The sequence below is a fragment of the Aplidium turbinatum genome, chromosome 2 (genome assembly GCF_918807975.1).
Source record: "Aplidium turbinatum chromosome 2, kaAplTurb1.1, whole genome shotgun sequence".
In the NCBI taxonomy this organism is placed as follows: domain Eukaryota; kingdom Metazoa; phylum Chordata; class Ascidiacea; order Aplousobranchia; family Polyclinidae; genus Aplidium; species Aplidium turbinatum.
The window spans coordinates 50,717,686-50,737,224 of NC_137473.1; the positions used below are offsets into that span (position 1 = coordinate 50,717,686).

The 19,539-nt window shown below is 37.3% G+C and overlaps 1 protein-coding gene and 1 non-coding gene across 3 annotated transcripts; both read right to left on the minus strand.

The window, feature by feature from the left end:
• Positions 1 to 1,258: 1,258 nt before the first annotated feature.
• Positions 1,259 to 1,365, minus strand: LOC145765780 (U6 spliceosomal RNA). The gene has a single exon (XR_014288653.1). It is a non-coding gene; the product is annotated as a U6 spliceosomal RNA (small nuclear RNA).
• A 4,181-nt stretch (positions 1,366 to 5,546) lies between these two features.
• Positions 5,547 to 18,415, minus strand: LOC145788232 (argininosuccinate synthase-like). 2 transcript variants are annotated; one of them, XM_082599996.1, is made up of 9 exons: positions 18,328 to 18,415; positions 13,394 to 13,557; positions 12,783 to 12,851; positions 11,446 to 11,634; positions 10,673 to 10,875; positions 8,947 to 9,153; positions 7,858 to 8,054; positions 7,139 to 7,295; positions 5,547 to 6,410 (listed from the first exon to the last, which is right to left on the minus strand). In XM_082599996.1, exons 2-9 carry the CDS (start codon positions 13,502 to 13,504, stop codon positions 6,302 to 6,304), a joined length of 1,242 nt encoding a protein of 413 aa, XP_082456122.1. In that variant the 5' UTR covers positions 13,505 to 13,557; positions 18,328 to 18,415; the 3' UTR covers positions 5,547 to 6,301. The 2 variants fall into 2 exon arrangements, with proteins under 2 accessions (XP_082456122.1, XP_082456121.1); XM_082599995.1 differs by lacking the exon at positions 18,328 to 18,415 and adding an exon at positions 14,521 to 14,562.
• Between the last annotated feature and the right edge of the window lie 1,124 nt (positions 18,416 to 19,539).

Below are 19,539 nucleotides of genomic sequence, written 5' to 3' on the forward strand. Positions count from 1 at the left end.
TTTGCCAGGTTGCTCCCTTTGAAAAAATTTCACCAGATATAGATTAGAGAGATGCTCCAGTTTTTGCTTTCTTATTACATGGTCGAGGAATTTATATTGTCCTGTGGCACCTAATGGATGAAATAATTCACAGACATTGTCTTTCGTGATGTCTACCAGTCCAAGGGTAAACACTTTCACAATAAATGATAAAATTTTCTTATTTGACTGAATTGGCTTAAAGTTGTGTCTTGTGTGCCAAATTTTACTGAACAATCGTGTACAAAACGCATAACAAGCTGCAGAGGTATAACAAAATAGTAAAACTAGCATCATAATAGTTTGATTTTGATATGTCAACGTACTAACTTTGTGCTTGAACTCATTAGTAAGAGAGGTAGTTATAAAGGACATTTGTATTTATACAATATTTCACTTTATAAGTTACTTCACCTATATGGCTAGTATACATGACGACAAAGAAATTTAATGTCAACCACTCTCGGATATGTAAATTAAGAATTTTGTACTGGGGAAATAATCAGTAGGCTAATGAGGGTCTTGTATTTTAGTTAAATATGGAAACCTACGTGAGATATCCGTGGCAAATAGTACTTCTCTTTTTTGAAAGTCAAGCAATAATTTTTTTTTAAAGACGACTTAAATGGATATAGGATAAGCCAGGCTTTAATTTTCGTTATAGAAATCGTGCATTTGGTCATTTTATGAAATACACTATAGCCTAGGACAGGGGTCACCAACTGGCGGCCCACGGGCCGCATGCGGCCCGCCACGCTGTATCACTGCGGCCTGCGGAAGGTATCAGCGTACAAGTATAACCAAAAATACTTTTCTTGAGGAGTTAAAGAGCACGAAGGCAAAAAAATACTTTCCGGGAAGCATATTTTCGCTTTGCATGCGATTCCACCGACCGACCAATCAGATTATAGTTCTAGGTGGGGGTTGCTTAAAGTTACTCCAATGCGATGTCCAGCCACACCGTCCCAGTGGTTGATTAAAACGTCTGTTTTCGAAATTGCCTGTGAGCATAGGGTTGCTTATTGTTTGCAAATGTCATGTAAACACTAGTGTGCGTTTCACCGTTATTGTGTTTCTCGAGCAGTGTTCTCTTTATGCAAGTTTTTGTTGGAAAAATAGGTCGGTGTGCCAACTCAATTTATAATAAATTGACAAAATATTATATATAAATTTGAAGACTTTTTCTGATTGTATAATGAAAATATTTAGCTTTGTACTGCAAAATGTTTTTTGTTTTTAAAGTAATATGGAACGCTTCACGATTTTGCGTGTCATCCTTGTGCAGGGGCCGTACTAATCTTCTCTGTATCGCTCCAATTTTAGCATATGTACTGCTGAAGCAAGTACTGCAAAATGTTGTTAATCAACAAATTCTTGCCACGCTGATAAGCACCGCAAGCGACAGTTGTCTATAATCAAAGAAAGACGGTTTTATAGACTCTCACAAAAGGATGAAAAACCAACTCATTACTTTTTTAGAGGGAAGACTGTTCATGAATTACGATAGAATTACGATTTTTCGATGATTTTCACAAGCGTTTGTTTCAGGGTGCCTGGTTTCTTTTTCCCTGTTATTGTAGCCTATTTTTCGCTGATACGTTTGCAGATCACTATTGCTGCCTGTATTGCGATGTGTCAAACATTTCCTTGTTTACTGAAGCTGTTAATTGCAAGATATCTTTTGTGAAGCGAAGTGACAACACCACTCTTGCTTGGCGATAAATATTCTGATGAAACCGCTCGCCTCGCTATAAGTGCGCAAAACAAGTGGCCTCATTTATTAGGTATTGTTAAAAAAGTCAAAAGTGCTGTAAAAGGAGCTTGGCCTGGCAGTAGCGTTGTTCGATTAATTTTGTTGTTGCGGTATTCTAACATAAATATGAACAACATGTAACGCTGGATACTGGGTACGAAATGCGTTCTTTTCTAGCATAAGAGTCAACCTACCTAAAATTTTATTAGTGCGGCCCGCCACAGCTCTCCTTAGTGCCAAAATGGCCCGCATGCAAAAAAGGTTGGTGACCCCTGGCCTAGGAGGTATCGTTTTAAATTAAAAGTAACTGAAATGTGGTAGAACTTCGGACATTTCCAGAAAATCAGCTCTTTTTACTCTTTGTCTGTTATGCCAACAATAGTCCACCGGCAGCTTCTTTGTAATGGAATATTTTATTGATGGCGCCATGTTTTCATTGTACATCTAGCCTACTAGTGGTCTCTTTGGGACATATTTATGTCATTAAAACCTTATACTGTTAGTGACATTTTAATCTTTTAATCAGAATTTGATTAGTCATGTTTGATGTTTGACTGATCGTTTTAATATTGTTAGTTTATTTAACTCCATGGCCTAACTTTATGGCTGTGTTACTTTGTGGCCAGACGTGTTGGTATTATTCCAAGCATAAATCGTTGTCGAATTGTTTAAAACTATGTTTGTACGAACGGCGTCATGGCATCTGGTCCGATATGGCGGTCAGACCAATCTCGAATGGTAAAAAGTTTTACATCATCTCTACGTCTTTCAACGTTCCCTAGGCTATTTGAGGCAAGAAAAGGGACAAAATGAGATGTTCTCAATTTCCTCTTAGATTTCATCACTTCTTTTGGGTTCACTATTTTTGCGTCACCTAATATATTAGGGCTACCTCAATACATAAAGCGATGGAAACAACAGTTGAAAACTTTTTTAAATTCGATACTTGGATAAAGACGTTCAAAATTGGCAGCCAATGTTCCATCATTAAATTTCAAGTTGAACGGGTAACGAAAGTCCTGTTTACTATTGTGAAAAATTAGCGCATTGCTAAAGCATAGTTTTCTAAACTTGGACAAAAAAAGGTTAAAGAACTAAGCAGCCCACACCAGTCAGTCGGTATAATTTTGACAAAATGTTTTTTTAATCTGTTGGATGTTATTTTCATTTAAGTTAGAGTTACTTAATGAATGACAAGCACATGCATTGCTTACCTTATTTTACATGCTATAATAAAGTCCAGGAAATAAGATAGTTTAGCTGGGGTTGGTGAAAGGTTAACTTTTTTTCTTTGTAAAAGTTATTAATGTGATAGAGCGTAAATCGTGCAGTCTAGCACATCAACGTCCCAAATAGTTCTGAGTTCTTGCATGAAGCCTTCTATATTCTATCACATTTCATTGCGAAATATTGCAGGCCTACTACAATGTCCAGATTGATATAATTTATCTCAATAGTACCAAAATGTTAAAGCAACACCAAATAAAATGAATAAAGGAACAGAACTAGGCTACACATTTTTTATACTATTAAGTTAAAGGTGAGTCCCATTGGCTACTTGATCCAAGCATCGGGGGGATGAGAAAATAAGGTTCTTATTATACTAAGGCTTCTGCACTAACGAGAGTAGGGTGGCCAGTTCGGCCGTCTTTCCTTCAGCAACTATGTCCCATTGATTACACCCTAGGTAGAGGTGAGCGGTGTTTTCAACGAACAGCTGAAACCGGGAGTCGAACCAGGTTTGTATAACTGAAAAGCCAATGCCTTATTCGTTACGTCATCCCACCGCCTGGTTAAATAGTTAATAAAGAAAGCAGCCTGCTTAAGGTGAAATATGCTTGTAAAGTTATTGTAGACTAGAAACACCATTGACATTTCCATTAAATGCTTGCCTAATAATGGCTCACGAGATTCGCGACCGTAGCTTGAGCCGTGATACAATAATTTCCTTCTATCAATTGATAGAACTCAATTGACCAGTCTCGTCTGTATTGTTTCTAACAGGAATATAGCGGTACATTCTAAACAAAAAGCAATACTTCACGAATATTCTTATTGAACTTTAGTGTCTGCCGGCATGTGTAGGCTTACCTGCACTAACTTAGTTGTTCAGACTGACCGCAATTGTTCATTTATGGAAAAGGCTTAAGAATGAGAAATGATTTTAATAAAATGTTAGGATTATACTTGATATTTTTGGACTTCAAAAAAAAAATTGTTAGCCCTATATGCTTAGTTTTAAAACCTCCTTTTTTTATTTACGCAAAGTCGCTCTAATCAAACTTTTTTCTCAGAGCATGTATTATGTCTCCAGCTAGCGGACAAATCAAAACAAAATTTACACCACTGAAATGCACAGCTTTTGAAATTACAGCATTGAAAAACGTCTTTGTTAGGTTGGTTTTGAATCTTTATCCTCGGACTGACGAAGCCTTGATAGGTTATTCCAGGGTAGTTAGCATACTTGTAGAGGCTCTTGACGCAGGGCCTGTTACCGAGGTTAGAAGAGTGAAGTTTTCCGATTGTTGAAGTGTTGTTGCCGGGAAATTATTTTATTCACTAAGTGCCGCTGAATGGAAAGCAGTCCTGGAATGCGTTGCTCAAGCGCACACCCCGAGAGTCGAATTTGCGCCGCGTGATCTTAAGCCCGGTGAGCAACTGGATACTAAAACATTTCAGGACAATAAACTGATCCGTAGCATTGAAAGAATAAAATTGTGTAACTGATACCAATAACATTGTGATATAATAGCCTGCGTTTATATAGAATTGTAGACTACCCTTCGCAGACCTACGTTATACTCAGCAAATTAGCCTACAAGGCAGACGTGTATCGGAGTTTTCTCAAGAGTGTGCACTGTGCAGTCCTTCAGTAACGTTAGCGTTAAGTCTTTCAAAAAATTTCTTATAGTAGCCTACCACATGTCTGTGGGAGTCAGGCATTTCAATTGTAACTGCAAAAAAGTCGAAGACCGGCAACAGTTTTAGAACTGGGAACATACAGTACGCTACCAGAAATGTTGCGTTTCTTATTGTTATAAGCTTCCATTATTTACAGAAAATTTCAATTTGCTGTCCCTTCAAGCTCAAGTTTCCCATTGTATGTAGCCTTGAACTATTTAGTGTTCTGTCAATATGCATAGTTTTTCACATCTCAGTGAAAATTTTTCATTGTAGCCAACAGATGTTGCGATAAGTTAAGTTGCGTCCTAAAATGATACATCTGCTCCACTGCCCCGGCTGTAAATCAAAATGCAATGCATTAGGTTTGGCCAAGTTGATGATAGAGCAAAAGCCTGTGTGATGGGCTGGGCTGCGATCGTGTGATACACGACGGAGAAGTATGACAAAAGCACATCGGTAGTGGTTTGGCGAAGAATGTAGTCTAATACCTTGTTTTAAAAAGGAGTTTTTCCATTAAAAAATAATTATTTCACAACTTCAAATTTTCAATTCGATTCTGTAATTTTGTTCTGATATCGAATCAAGATTTTTTTTCAGTGATGACAGATTGACTGTTAGTGTAGGAATCAGTATCCTCAGACTGAGATAAATTGATAAAGTGATCACCAGCTTATTGTCACTTTCTTGCGAGGCTTGGTAAGACCAAACTGCGGGGCTTTCTTCTAAAATTGTTTCTTAATCTGCTACGTTTGATGCAATGTCTAGTTTTGTTTAAAACACACAACAACCAAGAAGTGTTCATGAACATCAAAGGGTGGTGAAAATATTTTGGTTTTGTTTTCTTTCAAAGCATCAAAACGCAATGATTAAATAAATGAAACACATTTTTATTACGTTTATTTCATCAAAATTACATTTATAGGCGGAATTGCACACAGTTCTTACAGCACGCTTTTCAAAACACAGAAATCGCCAAATACGATATAGGCCTAGTACGATTGCCAATTGACCAAAGTCTTTACGAGTATGTGAAACTCTAAATTAAAAAAAAAAGTTTTTAGTTTGAAGGAAGCCAATTGTGATTATCCTTATTTCGTTGGCATGCCACAGAGTAGAAAAAGAACCGTTTAATAGTTTGAGCAAGTGTAGGCTCCAACAAACAGCTTTATTCTGACAGAATACAATACACCACAAGATACATAAACTGTACCCTACTGTAGATTACATTCTTTATGTGTGAGAAAGTACAAGCGTATAACTACTTTAGATTTCCAACTTCAAAAACTAATTAATGTTTAAAAACGTTAATCTGGGTGTAGTAGGCTATGTGAAACCGTTCACTGTGCTTATTAAAAAGTGAAAACCAAAAATAACAAAGTTAAAAAGTTCATATTGAAAATTAACAGATAAAAGATTATGGAAACAAAAGTTTAAATTTAAAAAAATAATGTAGGTAATTGATTTTTAAATTTTTGGTTGTTCGTTGTTTTGAACATAACTTATCATACATTGAAAAGCAGTAACCAAGCGATGAACGATAATTTAGCAGCAACAAGCACAGCGCGGGATAGCAGGACATACTAAACAGCCAACACACAATTGTCAAGAACGTGTTTGCAATAGCATTTACTTCTTCAAAGCCTTTTCCAGCCGCTTGTGCTCTCTTAGCCTCAGAGCGTTGATTTTAATGAAACCTTCAGCGTCGTGTGGTTCGTAATCCCCTTCAACGTCCATGCTGAAAACAGACAATTGGTAAACAGTGTCCAGACTACTATACAGTTCTCTGCAATTCATCTTCCTCTAAAGATAATACAGTAAAAATCGCTCAATAAATCCATGCGGTAATTAAATCCAATTTGGTTTTGGGATTTTTGATAGATGATTTTTGATAGTTAGGCTAATGTGTCTAAATAAGATATCCTTCGGTTATAAAATCCACAATCGCTTAGGTCCGGGCTGGATTTATTAAGCGGATTCTTCTGTGTTAATAGAAATATTGGTAAATAAATTGCGTTTTAGTCGGTTATGTGGTCGAACTGTAAGAAGAACGCCAACCCGACACCTTTAGGCAGGTAGCCTAAATCTTTGGCAAGGCACTTAGGCTGATCGACATGCTTGAAGGTAGAAACGAAGATTGGGTTTCTTACCTTTCAGTCTACTTACCTTAAATTTTAATTCACCGAGCATAAGCCTGGATATCACAAAAAACAAATGATAAAAAAATAGCAAATAAATCTTTAAAATAATTTTTTTTGTGAAGCACAAGCAGGAAAAGAAATCAAATCTTTTATTTCGTTCATCTGGATGTAATAACAACGTCCTAAAAATGATTTTGCCTGGCACTAATATACCTTCCATTTGCTGTTCATTCTAAAACCAAACGTAACATAGAAATCACAACATAAAAATATCGAATTATGAAAACGTAAGCCTGTGTAGTGTGTATTATAAAGCCTTTCATACCTCACTAATTCCTCGTTGTACAGCGATGTAGGGGACTCTCTAGCCACAACGTAGGCATGGCCTTTGTACAACTTCAAGTGAACTGTTCCTTCGACTCTCTCTTGACTTTTGTCAATACAATGACGGACGTATTCGCATTCAGGACTATACCACATTCCTGGTGAAAATACAAAAAAAAAAAAACTAGCAACTATCACCCTATAAGAGTTTATGAAGAAATTGTATCTGTATTCTGTATTGAAGAAATCAATTTCACCAAGTCTACTTCACAAATAGATTAAAACGACCTGTTTTACCCTGATGCTGCGGGTTCGCTGTGGTAGTAGCGGTTTGCACTAGCTTTTGGAACATACTTCCCCAGTTACGTGCTATGACGAACGGTGTTGGAGTCGTTGTGTCGTTTTTACCAAGTTTATGATCCTGGATTTAATCGCTTCATGTATGCATTTCGTAATGCCAATCGCTCGCCAAGCCACCGCACTTTAGTTAAGTTTGAAAGGATCTCTCCAGTCCAAATATAATTGTTTGATCATTTGTAATCAGCAGCACTGATTATGGAACCCTGGACAAGGATAGTTTTAAGGAGCAGGTACGTTTCCAAAAGCCTGGAAGTTGGCAACAAGCCGCACACATTTTTGCTGTAATACATTTTTGATAAAATTATAAATTTAATGACAGTCGATAATATACGTGCTAAGATTAAGCTTTCTTCCACAAACCGTTGTACACTTGCTGAGAAAACTGCAAAGAAAGCTGTTGCTTTATTTTTCGGACTTCTTTGTCCATGGTCACAATTTCAATATCCTCGTGAGCGAGCATGATCAGAGTTCCTCCAGGAGTTTCGTAGCAACCACGAGACTTCATTCCGATGAAACGGTTCTCTACGATGTCGATACGACCGATGCCGTGAGCGCCCCTGTGCGGTGAAATAAATAAAACAAAACTAAGCGAGTTTTACAGCAACACACTTCTTCGACGCAGATTAATCTCTTGAACCCGTATTAGCGTACCCGTAACCTAATTTTCATACTTCAACGTGTTTGAGTCGAATACAATAGACTCATGTTAGCTTACACGAAGATTGGCTTCCTTGCCTTCCCATCTACTTAATCTAAATCTTCAACCACCGGGTGTAAGCCTGGATGCGACAAACATGTTAGCTTAAAATGTACCTAAAATGATAATAAGCTGAAATTTATAAGCTTTTATCACTCTTGAAGATACAAATTTGTAAGTGGAGCATCCATGTAACTGTTTGCAGTATAGCCTACAACAATTACAGCATCTACATCACGTAAGAAGATCAATGAGCTGTTTGGCAAAGCAAAAATTAAGCTCTTTTCACAAAGGTTAGCTTTTAAACAATTCTTAACCTGCTAAACAATTCTAACAAATAAAACACCTGTACCTTAAACTGAACAAAATGCGTACAAAGTGGAATGAACCAGTCACCCAGTCATAAGACACATTTACATGAAAATTGATATTCCAATAATTATTAACAATTATGATCAGTAGCGTAGGCAAAGGGAATCAGAGAGTATTTTTGTACCCGGAATCGACATAATTTTAGGCTCCAGTAACCTGTCCAAGACGCTGGGAAGTTCGACGATACCACCGCGTATTCTTTGGATATATATGTGCGCTTTTCTTAGAAATGCCTTGACTTAAAACTCGAGGAACTCATTAGTAAGCCTACCAGGCCTAAAATATCTTCACAACAGCTCGAATAACGATGCCAACCATCACAACAATCATGTCAATAATAAATAATTATGACTAATATATAAAGAATAATTTAAAATTACCCAATTTCGTTAAGGTAAGTAAATATTTCCAGGGCTCCTTCCACAGACAATTTTGCAGCGTCGTTTTTAACACGAACAGGTACACCTCGACGGAATTCAATTGAAATACGGGCAGGGGTGTCTGGGGCTTTTTCGGGGGCACAGGTCATCTGAAACATCTCTGGAAGAGCCTCGGTCAATGGGTTTTCTAGCATTCCACTTTCATAACTGCAAGTCAAACAAAGATTTTTGGAATGCCGCATATTGTGTGCAGAGTAAGAGCAACGTCTTTAATAGGATATTGTGATTTGCATAGACACTATCAGCAATATTTATGCTTTAAACAAAAATTTAGTATAAATGCTTTATTGTCGTCCATTTCCAACATGAGCGTAGACATGCACTTGCCAATTCTTGAATTTAATCAAGGTTTTATTAATAAAAAACCATATTATAAACGTTACTAAAGTATAAAGAAGCTGGTTTGACTTTACTTCTGTCACTCATCTGCCACACTCAAATAAGACAACACTATAGCGGCAGTAAGGCGCTCCCTTTCGAATCATGCAATCCTGATTCGACTCCCGGTTTCAGCTGGTTATTGAAACACACCGCTCCCCTCTACTCAGGGTGTAAAAAATTGAGCGTAGTTGCTGAAGGAAAGGCAGCCGAAAGAAAGGAACTGGCCACTCCACTCTCGTTAGTGCAGAAGCCTTAGTATAATGAGAATCTTATCTTCTCATCCCCCGATGCTTGGGTCAACCCGTTAGCTCAGTAGTTACGCGCCCGGCTCAAGATCACGCGGCGCAAGTTCGACTCTCGGGGTGTGCGCTTGAGCTACGCACTTTCAGGACTGCTCTCTATTCAGCGGCACCTAGTGAATGAAATAATTCCGCGGCAACAACAATCGAAAACTTCAACAATCGAAAACTTCAACAATCGAAAACTTCACTCTGCCAATCTCGGTAACCGGCCCTGCGTCAAGAGCCTCTACAAATATGCGAACCTACCACCAGGAATAACCTATCAAGGCTTTGTCAGTCCGAGGATAAAGATTCAAAAACAAACCAAACCAAAAAACAACCAACCAAGTAACTTATGGGACTCACCTTTACCTTAACACTATAAAAAATGTATGTAGCCTAGTTCTGTTACAACAAAGGTACTTTCACGTTCACACTCGTCATAAAGTTTCCAACTGACCAGTTCTTATTTTTTTAAGTCCTTGGCCTCACAAACATTTTTATTCAAGTGTTCACTCAGCTTTGCGTGGTAGCACAATGTTTTTTTTTTATTTGTGGTGCAGCTTCTTAACTTCTTCATTAGAAATGTAACATAACTTTAACAATCAAAACCTTCACTCTGTAGATCTCGGTGACCGGGCCTGCGTCAGTGGTTCAAATCCTCTACAAGTAGGCTATGCGAAACTTCCAGGATTAAGCTCTCAAAGAAGCTTTCCCAGTCCGAGCATAAAGATATAAAAAGCAACCAATCAAACAAAAAATATTAAAAAACACATTCGGCGTAAGCTGTTTCAATTCAACAACCGGTTCGTTCATTTTTGATGATAATTTAAGACCCAGATCAAATAAATTAGATCCAGCCAAATAATAATTCTGAATAATATTAACAAAAACTGAGAAGGCCAGACATATCTCGCCTCCCTCTGTCTCAGACCTGAGGAGGTGCCGCCCCTCTGCCCGCAACATCGACGCTTGTCCAGCCAAATATCATGTCTAGACTTCACCTGATATGCATCAAATTATTATCAATGCTCCATGGCTCCGATTTTGTTGCCGTCACTGGGATGTTGTGTTCCTTGGCGTAATCGAGAAGATCCTGTCGCCCGGAAAACTTTTTGAGAAAAGTAGCATTACGCCATGGCGCAAGGACCTTGACCCCAGGAAGAAGAGCGTAACAGGTCAACTCAAATCGAATTTGATCATTGCCCTGAAAATAAAAAATAAAGTAGATGTTGATTAAAATTGACTGTTGCTGAATATACAGCACTTTTTTAGTTTTTGGATAAAAACAAAATTTTTGCTGCTAAGTCAGGTTGATATCCTTTTTTTAATAATTTGTGTTTTCTGCAGGTAGACTACTTCATTTTTCACCGCTATAAAAGAAAGGTAAGCATTAAATAAAAATCTACTTCAAAAAAGGCTGTGAATCCCTTTCAATTAAACAATTGGTGTCAGTTTCGCTGTCAGAACTTGAAATCATAGTTTATTGGTTTGCCATACCGCTTATCCTGTACCTTTAATTTTAGGATGCTTCAATCAATCACAGATCTAAACCATTTCGTCAGCTGCATAGCCGAGTGGTGAGAGCACAGTGCGGCACTCGAAAGGGCGCTGGTTCGACACCGCTCAAGAGCGTGTGGTTGTGTCTTTGGCAGGACAGTTAAAGGCAAGCTTGAAAGTGGACACAAAGATTGGCTTACTTGCCTTTCAGTTCACGACAAAAAAAAATCAAAACAATTTTTTAAATCAAATCTGTTTTCTTCGTACAAAGTTCTACCTTTCCTGTTGCTCCATGTGAAATAAACTTTGCTGACTCTTGTTTTGCCACTTCGACCATGTTTCTGGCAATACAAGGTCTGGCAAAGGCGGTCCCCATCAAGTACCGGTCTTCATATTTCGCATTGGCTTGTATTCCAGGCCAGATAAAGTCTTCAACGAATTCCCGCTTGCAATCTTTAATTACAATCTAACAGACAAGAAACAATTTGCGTTGCATGATATATGGATAGAACGGTTGAGTTGTGTCAAAAGCAAAATTGGATTTCTATAAAGCATATGTTAAGTAACGCATCAGTTTAACGAGTTTAAGTGATTATTGCATTATTTTACGATGGATAACGGTGGAATGGCGCAGTGAATAAGACCCTGGCATTTCTAATGGTACAAGCTACAATTCAAGTTTGCTTCCCAGCCTAGTCTAGTTGGAAAACACCACTCAAATCTACCCAGGGTAATATAAATTGGATGGGGGTAGCTACTGAAAGGTTAGCCTACTCTTGTTAGCGGCGAAGGCTTAGTAACCAATGATGAAAACTTTTTTTACATCTCTGACACTTTGATTAAAAATGGGAAGCCTCTTTATCTTTAAATTTGACTGCATGAAGTAGTCATAATCAGCATTTGATGATCTTTGTGCACCATATTATTCAGTCCATGAACTGGTAAAGTTAAACAACTTTTTATGAAACTTGACTAATGAATACACGTGTTAACAACCGGTTCGCGAAAGTCATAAAAACTTTAAGAAAGGGTTCGTATGATCCGGTACGAATCGATGAAATCTCATAACTAATTTGGAGCGCATAAAGTTATGCAACGTAAACTACGCCAAACAGCAGAGGTTAAGTCATTGCTTAGGTTTATCATTTGTCTGTTCGTGACAAAGCAGCATTCTTTTGTGACTTGTTGGTGATGTGAATATGACAATTGACAAGTGTAGTAGCGTCGCTAGGTCGGTTCCCAAGAAAGTATCAGAAAGCGCCACCAGTGGAAGATCCAAAGGAAGGGCGATTGAGAAAATCGCTCCCTCTTAAAATACAGAAAATTAATTTTATTCACGGTGTCTTTACAAGGTCGGATTTATGGAGACCTACACAATATTGTGCTTTGTTCAAATTACCCCCTCCCGCTTTTCCAAGGCTACTTGCTGGATTCGCCTCTGCGGGCACCATTGATATCGTTTTAAAATTCAAAATGTCAGGTAAAGTATCATGATCAATGGCTTACACTTCATAACACCCAAAATGTGTCCTTGATCTCGAGCACTAAAAACCCTTCCTGTACCATTGAACTGGTGGGTTCTAAATCGGAAAAGTAAATAATTTTTCTGCTTACTTTCGAAGCTCCAAGTTTCAAAGCTTTGCTTCTAGCGGCTTCAAAATCTTCGTTTTGTCCAACGTCAGCCTAAAAATGCATTTTTTGTTTAAATGCAACTCCCTTGCAATGCCACAACCTACTAGCAATGAAACCGCAATCCATGACAACTTAAGTTTATATGCTGTCATTGAAATTGTAGTCTAACGTTCGATGTTAAAAATATGTTATATTATAATTAGCATTATCGAACCTAACTTGTCTCATCTTAAATAGGACACAAGCAGCCTACAAATCACTGCCAATTGTATGTATTTTAAAGAATGGGAGGTAAGATGAGACTTCACCTGCCAGTCAAAGTAAAAAATCAAAACTGTTGATAAACGAGAAAAACGGATGTATTTTTTTTTTTTTATTCTTGTTTGACAGTAAGCTACAAAGCAGTTGCTATAAAACGTCAACAAATGATACAGCAGAAAGCGTAACTAAGACTGTTTTTAAAAAACAAGCAAGACAACCTCTGATCAGCGTTAACAAAGCAGCAGTAGGCTGGTCTGTGAAGACCATATGGTTCCGCTGCACGTCGGTAACACGGCGCAACTTATAATAACAAAACTGTTGGCTTAACTTACCAAATAAGCCACAACTTCGTAGCCTTGCTCCAGTAACCAAACCAAGATGCAAGACGTATCCAATCCACCGCTGTACGCCAGAACCACCGTATCTTTGCTGGTGCCAGACATAATTTGTTTAGGTCACACTACTCTTGTCGGCTCCACAACTACGATGAAAGGTTCTGCAAAATGAATTACGTTAAAAGGATAAAAAATTTTACATTACCAAAAAATTATTTCATAATATTCAAAGAAAAACGTTTTACCTAGTGGTGGTGTCCGACACTAAAATATTACAAAAATAGGTGTCGTTTCGACGTAATAGTCGTTTGCACCGCCGTTGAGAGGACAATGTTGACCCCGTACCAATATAGCGGTCAGCGTCCTCTAACAAGACACGCCTAAAGAAAACAGCAGAAGACAAAGAATACGGAGAGTTTTCTTCGTTTCTTGGCTTTTTGACAAATCATCTCGAACCTGGGTTTAAAATTACTCTCAAAACCCTGCTGCCAACGCTAGGCTTACTGGTCGGTTGTGTTGATTTGTCAAGCTTTCAAATCTAGGTTTAATTTCAGCTAAACAGACTGTTGTGAACACTCTTCATATGACGTAGGCTGTTGGAAATGAATCTTTCTAGACAAAACAAATAAATTTTTCAAACAAGCATTTAACTTTAGTTTTTAAAGTATATTGTGTCGAACATTCGTAAGTTTGAATAATAAGTTGTTTATTTTATTTTTGAATTCACTAGAAAAAGAAATTGCGTTTCGTTTCCAAACAAAACTTTGAAACATGTTTGAAGTATTATGATTCGAAAAGTCTTACTAAGTTAATTTACTGAGATTTACTTTCGCTGACGATTTATTTTTTAGTATTTTTTCAGAGCATGTAGGCTACATTGCACAAAAAAATATCCACATCTAGTCTTTGGTTTTGAAGCTTTTCAAATTATTGTTATTTAACATTTCGTTTTGCAAAAAATGTTTTCACGAGCGGCACAGTGACAGATATCGATTAAAACACGAAAATAAAACTTACAAGAAGCCTTCAACTTTTAATAAAAAAAGATTAAGACTCTTCTCAAGCCCACTTGGTAACTAATTAAACTTTGAGGAATCAGTAGTTTTCAAACAAGTTTAACCTACTTGTCTGTTGGAAAGCTAAATGTAGAAAAAGCTGTTCTACTTGACAGAAACAAATCTCAACCGTCTGACAACAAACCAACTTTACAACTCAACGCTCTTTATGTCAACAGCGCTGCTGCTGGCGTTTGAAGCTTTGCTTGAATACAGAAATTGTAACTAGTAATTATTTGAAATGAGCAAAGCGAAAGATTTCTTTTTTAGACAGTCAATTATTAAAAGATATGAAGACAGCTGTAGCCTATTTAATAATAAAAATATTAAAGATTATAATTAGTGGAAAGTTACATATCAAATGGTATACTTGCGGTTTTCTAATTATGAGACGTAAATCTGTCGAGATATGTAATTTTTTAAAAGCGATTAGAAAAACATCCAAGTAAAAACTCGAAGCTTGATGATGAAATGGCAATTTGTACGCATCGTAAGCTAATGTACAAGAACAGAAGCGATAACTTATTTTTATGCTTTACGGTCTTGCGTTCAATTTGAACCTATTCAAAGCTTTCTACGCTAGTCTTGCATTTACGCTAGAACTGAGCATCAACTGCTCTGGGTTGCTTCAAAACCGGAAAGTTGTTTCGATAAAAAAATTCATAGTAATCGACAATTTACAAAACAAAGCACTTCCAGAAATGAGGTAAAATGTAACTATAGTTGTATGGTAGGCTATCCCTTATAAATATCTTACGGTACTGATGAACATTTTCTACAGTATTAGATAAAGTCCGTTTCTTGCCACAGCTATCACAGTCAAAATTGCAGCCTATTTGCATTATAATTGCTTATCATGGGAAATTCTTGTGGAATAGTGGCTATGAAGAAAGTTGTAACTATTGGAGGCAAGCGACATCAACTAGAAACAGCCCAAAAGCCATTTAAAGTAAAAACTCGAACAAGGAAGCAAACAGCTGCTGGAGATACAAAGATCAACCAGAAATTAATCCAACATGTTGGCGAAGTCACTAACGATGCTGATTCCACAAAAACCACCAGTCAATCAATGAGCAAAAGTAACTCAGCAAAGAAGTCTTCTAAGTTGAACCCTGTAGTTGTTGCTTCAAAATCACCTTACAAAGAAAACACCTCTAAAATTGAAAAAAAGAACAACGTTGGTTATAAAAATAATTTAAATAAATTTAATGAAAAATGTGCTCAAAAATTGGCGGTAGATCATGCCAAATATGAATTTCAAGAAAAGCATAATCGTAAACAAAAAGAGTATCAAACAATTCTACGCCAAAGTTCATCTTCGGATTTTTTATCAGACTTTTCAACTTCTGACTCAAAAAAAAAATTTAAGCGAAAACGCTTTCCTTCGCAACAAATGTCAACAGAATGGCAGCAAGATGAACGAGGGTGAGATGTTTGCTTAATTATCTTTTTATTGACCAGTCAAATTTGTTTGTTTGTTTTTCATATCTTTATCCTGCATTGCGGGAAAGCGGACTTGAGCGCTATGCATCGGCGTAGCAGGTGTATGGGTCGGTAACCTGACCCATGCTGCAGCCGACAGCAATGTCTGTTTCCGGTTGTCTACTCTACTTATGACTGAAATTTGGTACTACCCATTACTCGAAATTGATCACTGGGTAGAGGCAATTATCGTAAAGTTTCTTGCCCAGAGAAACAACAGCAAGTGCGGGTGGATGGAGTCTAACATGCAGGCTCTCGACTGCGAGCCCAACGCGCTAACCACTCGGCCACTGCTGCCGACAGTTATATGCTAATCTGCATTCACTGTCTAGCCCAGTGGTTCTCAAACTTTTTCAAAAAAATTGTTGAACTATCCCCTTGCGATTTTTTCAACGACTCACGGTCCACCAAAAACTTAAGGAAAATTAGCGCAAAAGCGGTAAATAATAATTTATTTGTTACATGCACTTAAAAATGCACACGTCAAAAAAATGAATGCACCTGCTTGGGTGTTATCAGTTCTATGTTAAGTTCCGTTTGGTTCAAAATGATCGTGATATTATGCATTACATCCAACATGTTTTATGATAGGTATCAATGTGACATTGACTTGTGTATCTTTGATAGCCTACCACCTGCGACAAAATGTTTTCCGAGAGCTCAGATATTCTCCTACTCAGAGTCGTTTGACAGAGACACTTGCTTCAGCTTTTGAGCTTCAGATTCTCCCAAAACGTTTGATACAATAACTTGGCAACAAGGCAAGATCAGTTGTTCTCCGATGGTGTGAGGCCTTTTAGGGATAGCTATTTTTCTTGCAACTTCTTAGAAGGCCCTTAACCCTGCAGTGTCTTCCTTCCATTGATCACTAGTGCTATCAAATCTTGATCTAACTAAACTATTAGCTTGCCGTTTAAAAAAATCTGCATCCTTGTTTTGAAAATCGGGATGATGTGTTACCAAATGTCTTTTCAGCTTGCTAGGTTTTAGAGCAGTGTTCCAGACAATTGTTTACCAAATCAAACGTCATATAAAAACCGTTCAGGTCTACTGAATCTTAGCGTATTACGTTATGGAATTTTTCCTAAAAATGAGCCAAGATTGCACAATCGTTCGTAAGACTTGTATCACACTTGTTGAGAATTACTTCACAATGTTTCACTATGACGTCACAGTAACTGCGTACGTGAGTTTGAGATATTGCAATGTATATTCTGGTCATTCGTAAAATGGTTGCTTGAAAGTTGGTAGCATATTTAACTGTTTGCTTAGTGCTTGTCAGCTGGACGAAAATTCCGTCTTTATCTAAGTAGTTTGTATCGTAGTGACACGTTTTTAGTGGTGTATGGTGTTGCATCCCAATTTCGACAGCCAGGTGGCTAATTTTACAGAAATACAATTTTGAATAGACGTTTTGAAAGGAGTGTTTCTTTCGGTCATTACATACAGACGAACGGATCCGAGAATCTTATGTTACAATTTTCCCACGAAGAGATTATGGTTTACCGCTGTGACCAAGCAGAACTTGCTAAAACTTTACAGCATAGCACGCACTGCGACTTTTCCTCCAGAATGTATCACAGTGAAACCAAATTGAACATAGGAATCATTGAATCTTAATTTTCTTTGAGGCTGAGCCATTTTCACTTTTTGTACTCAAATTTAGGTTAAAAATTTAATTAGTATTATAAAGTTATTAGTTTTGGCTAATTTGACTAAGGCTAAAAAAGCTAAAAGTTCGGAAAGGCATTCAATTCAAAACTTAAATCAGTAAAATTAAATAACCAGCCTTAATCAACTTCGCCTAACTCCTTTTTAGTCAAGTATATTTCGTAATTCTGTTTTTGATTTGGTAAACATGAGTGTTGTAGGAGTAGCCTACGTCACCACTATGCACTGCTTGATGTCACAAAAGCGATAGAAACGAAACAAAGGCTATCACAATGAAACGAAAGGCCAAACTGTGTTGAGGGATGCCAAGCCAGCTTACTAAAATATATCATTTAAGTTTGGTTTGGAAAATAAGTTGCCTGAAAATTTTTACTTTTAACAAAATTTTTTGTCTTCGGGATCGAGTTAATTTTTTTGGAAAGTGCTTCGCGGTCCCAGAAAATTGTCTCGCGGACCCCAGTTTGAGAACCACTGGTCTAGCCCATGTCACATCAATACGATCATGGTACAATTAACACCACTTAACCCATCACCTGAATACCATAGAATAGATACAGAACTCTAGATACATTTCAACATCTTGTTACGGTCTAGTCTACAATAACCGGAAGAACAAAGAAATTAATCTATAACCATAGGCTAGTTTTATCTTGGTAAAAATTAAACCAAAACTGAACTGTTCAAATATCTCATGTCCCATTTTCTTGCTGTATTTTAACTTACTTCGTCATATGGCTCCGAAAGGGATTTGTTTAACTTGTAACCTTCTGGCAAAAGTTATTACGTAAATTTACACAGTCTAGACTAGACTTAGAAATTGGAATATCATGATGTCATGGAAAACTTCCGAATCGCGATTTTGTGCCTTGAAATTGCAAACGCTATCTACAACGTAATGCTTATCTTCTGGTAAATTAGCTGTAGAGTTCAACACTGATTCCGCCTAAAAGAATTCTTGACACAGCCACCGGTTCCTGCATTGTGGGTAGTCTTTCTTGTATTAGCCCACTTTTAATAGTAAGCTAAAGTATACGAAACAAAGTGCAATAAAACTTCCAAAGCTGAGTACAACAATACTTTTCATGCTGCGCTACTCTCGGTTTCAAAACGTTGTATTTCTTTCAGCTTGCAAATGGAGCGTAAGAAAGTGGAAGAGCATATTAAAAATTCGATACGAGAAGAATACAAAGCTAAAGCTGCTACTCAAAGCTGGCTTGCTAAGCTTGAAAGTCTAACTTCACAACAGCACAGCCATTTGATTAGAAAAGCTCAAGCTCTTCACTGCAAGTTGAGAGATGCCGAAACACTGCTGACATATCATGAAGTACGTGCTTACAGATCGCAACGAAAACATAACATTATGAAGGGTAAGTGCGCATAGTACGCTATAAGCCCAGATTAGACCTGCAATTGCTCAAATACACCAAAACAACTATCATGTGAATATATGCCAGCTTTGCTTAAGCTAAGTTATATGTGTACCAATGCCGAGTGCAACTACTCGCTTCTGTTAGAGGTGGTATACCCAACTGCAATAGATCCAGTTTGGCACAATCTTTACCTAATTTTTTAACTTTAAACTCGAAATATAAGCAACTACAAATTGGCCTCTCCTTCACGACTCTACAGTAGGCCTATACCAGTGACGGATTTGTTTTATTTATAATGATAAATCTCACCTGCTACAAACGATATTTAGCTTAATATGTTTAATAGCTAGCCTATCTAATAAAACATTTTCTCAGACTATAAAATATGGAAATGTCCATATTGTAAGTTATTAAACTGGCCATTCATAAGGAATGCAATAAAATGAAACCATCTGTCGCAAAAAAACCTACATCTGCTACTTTTGTAAATTTTGAGAACCAAGGAACAATGAATAAACATAAAATTTGAAGGCGGTGTTTCACATGTTGTTTTCAGCTTTACTAC

Bases quoted from the DNA above. Each gene is read 5' to 3' on its own strand.
- LOC145788232 (XM_082599996.1), bottom strand. From the start codon at position 13,504: ATGTCTGGCACCAGCAAAGATACGGTGGTTCTGGCGTACAGCGGTGGA. The intron at 12,852-13,393 runs GTAAGTTAAGCC...ATGCATTTTTAG, and splicing joins ACGAAGTTGTGGCTTATTTG to GCTGACGTTGGACAAAACGA. The intron at 11,635-12,782 runs GTAAGCAGAAAA...CTTGTCTGTTAG, and splicing joins TGAAACTTGGAGCTTCGAAA to ATTGTAATTAAAGATTGCAA.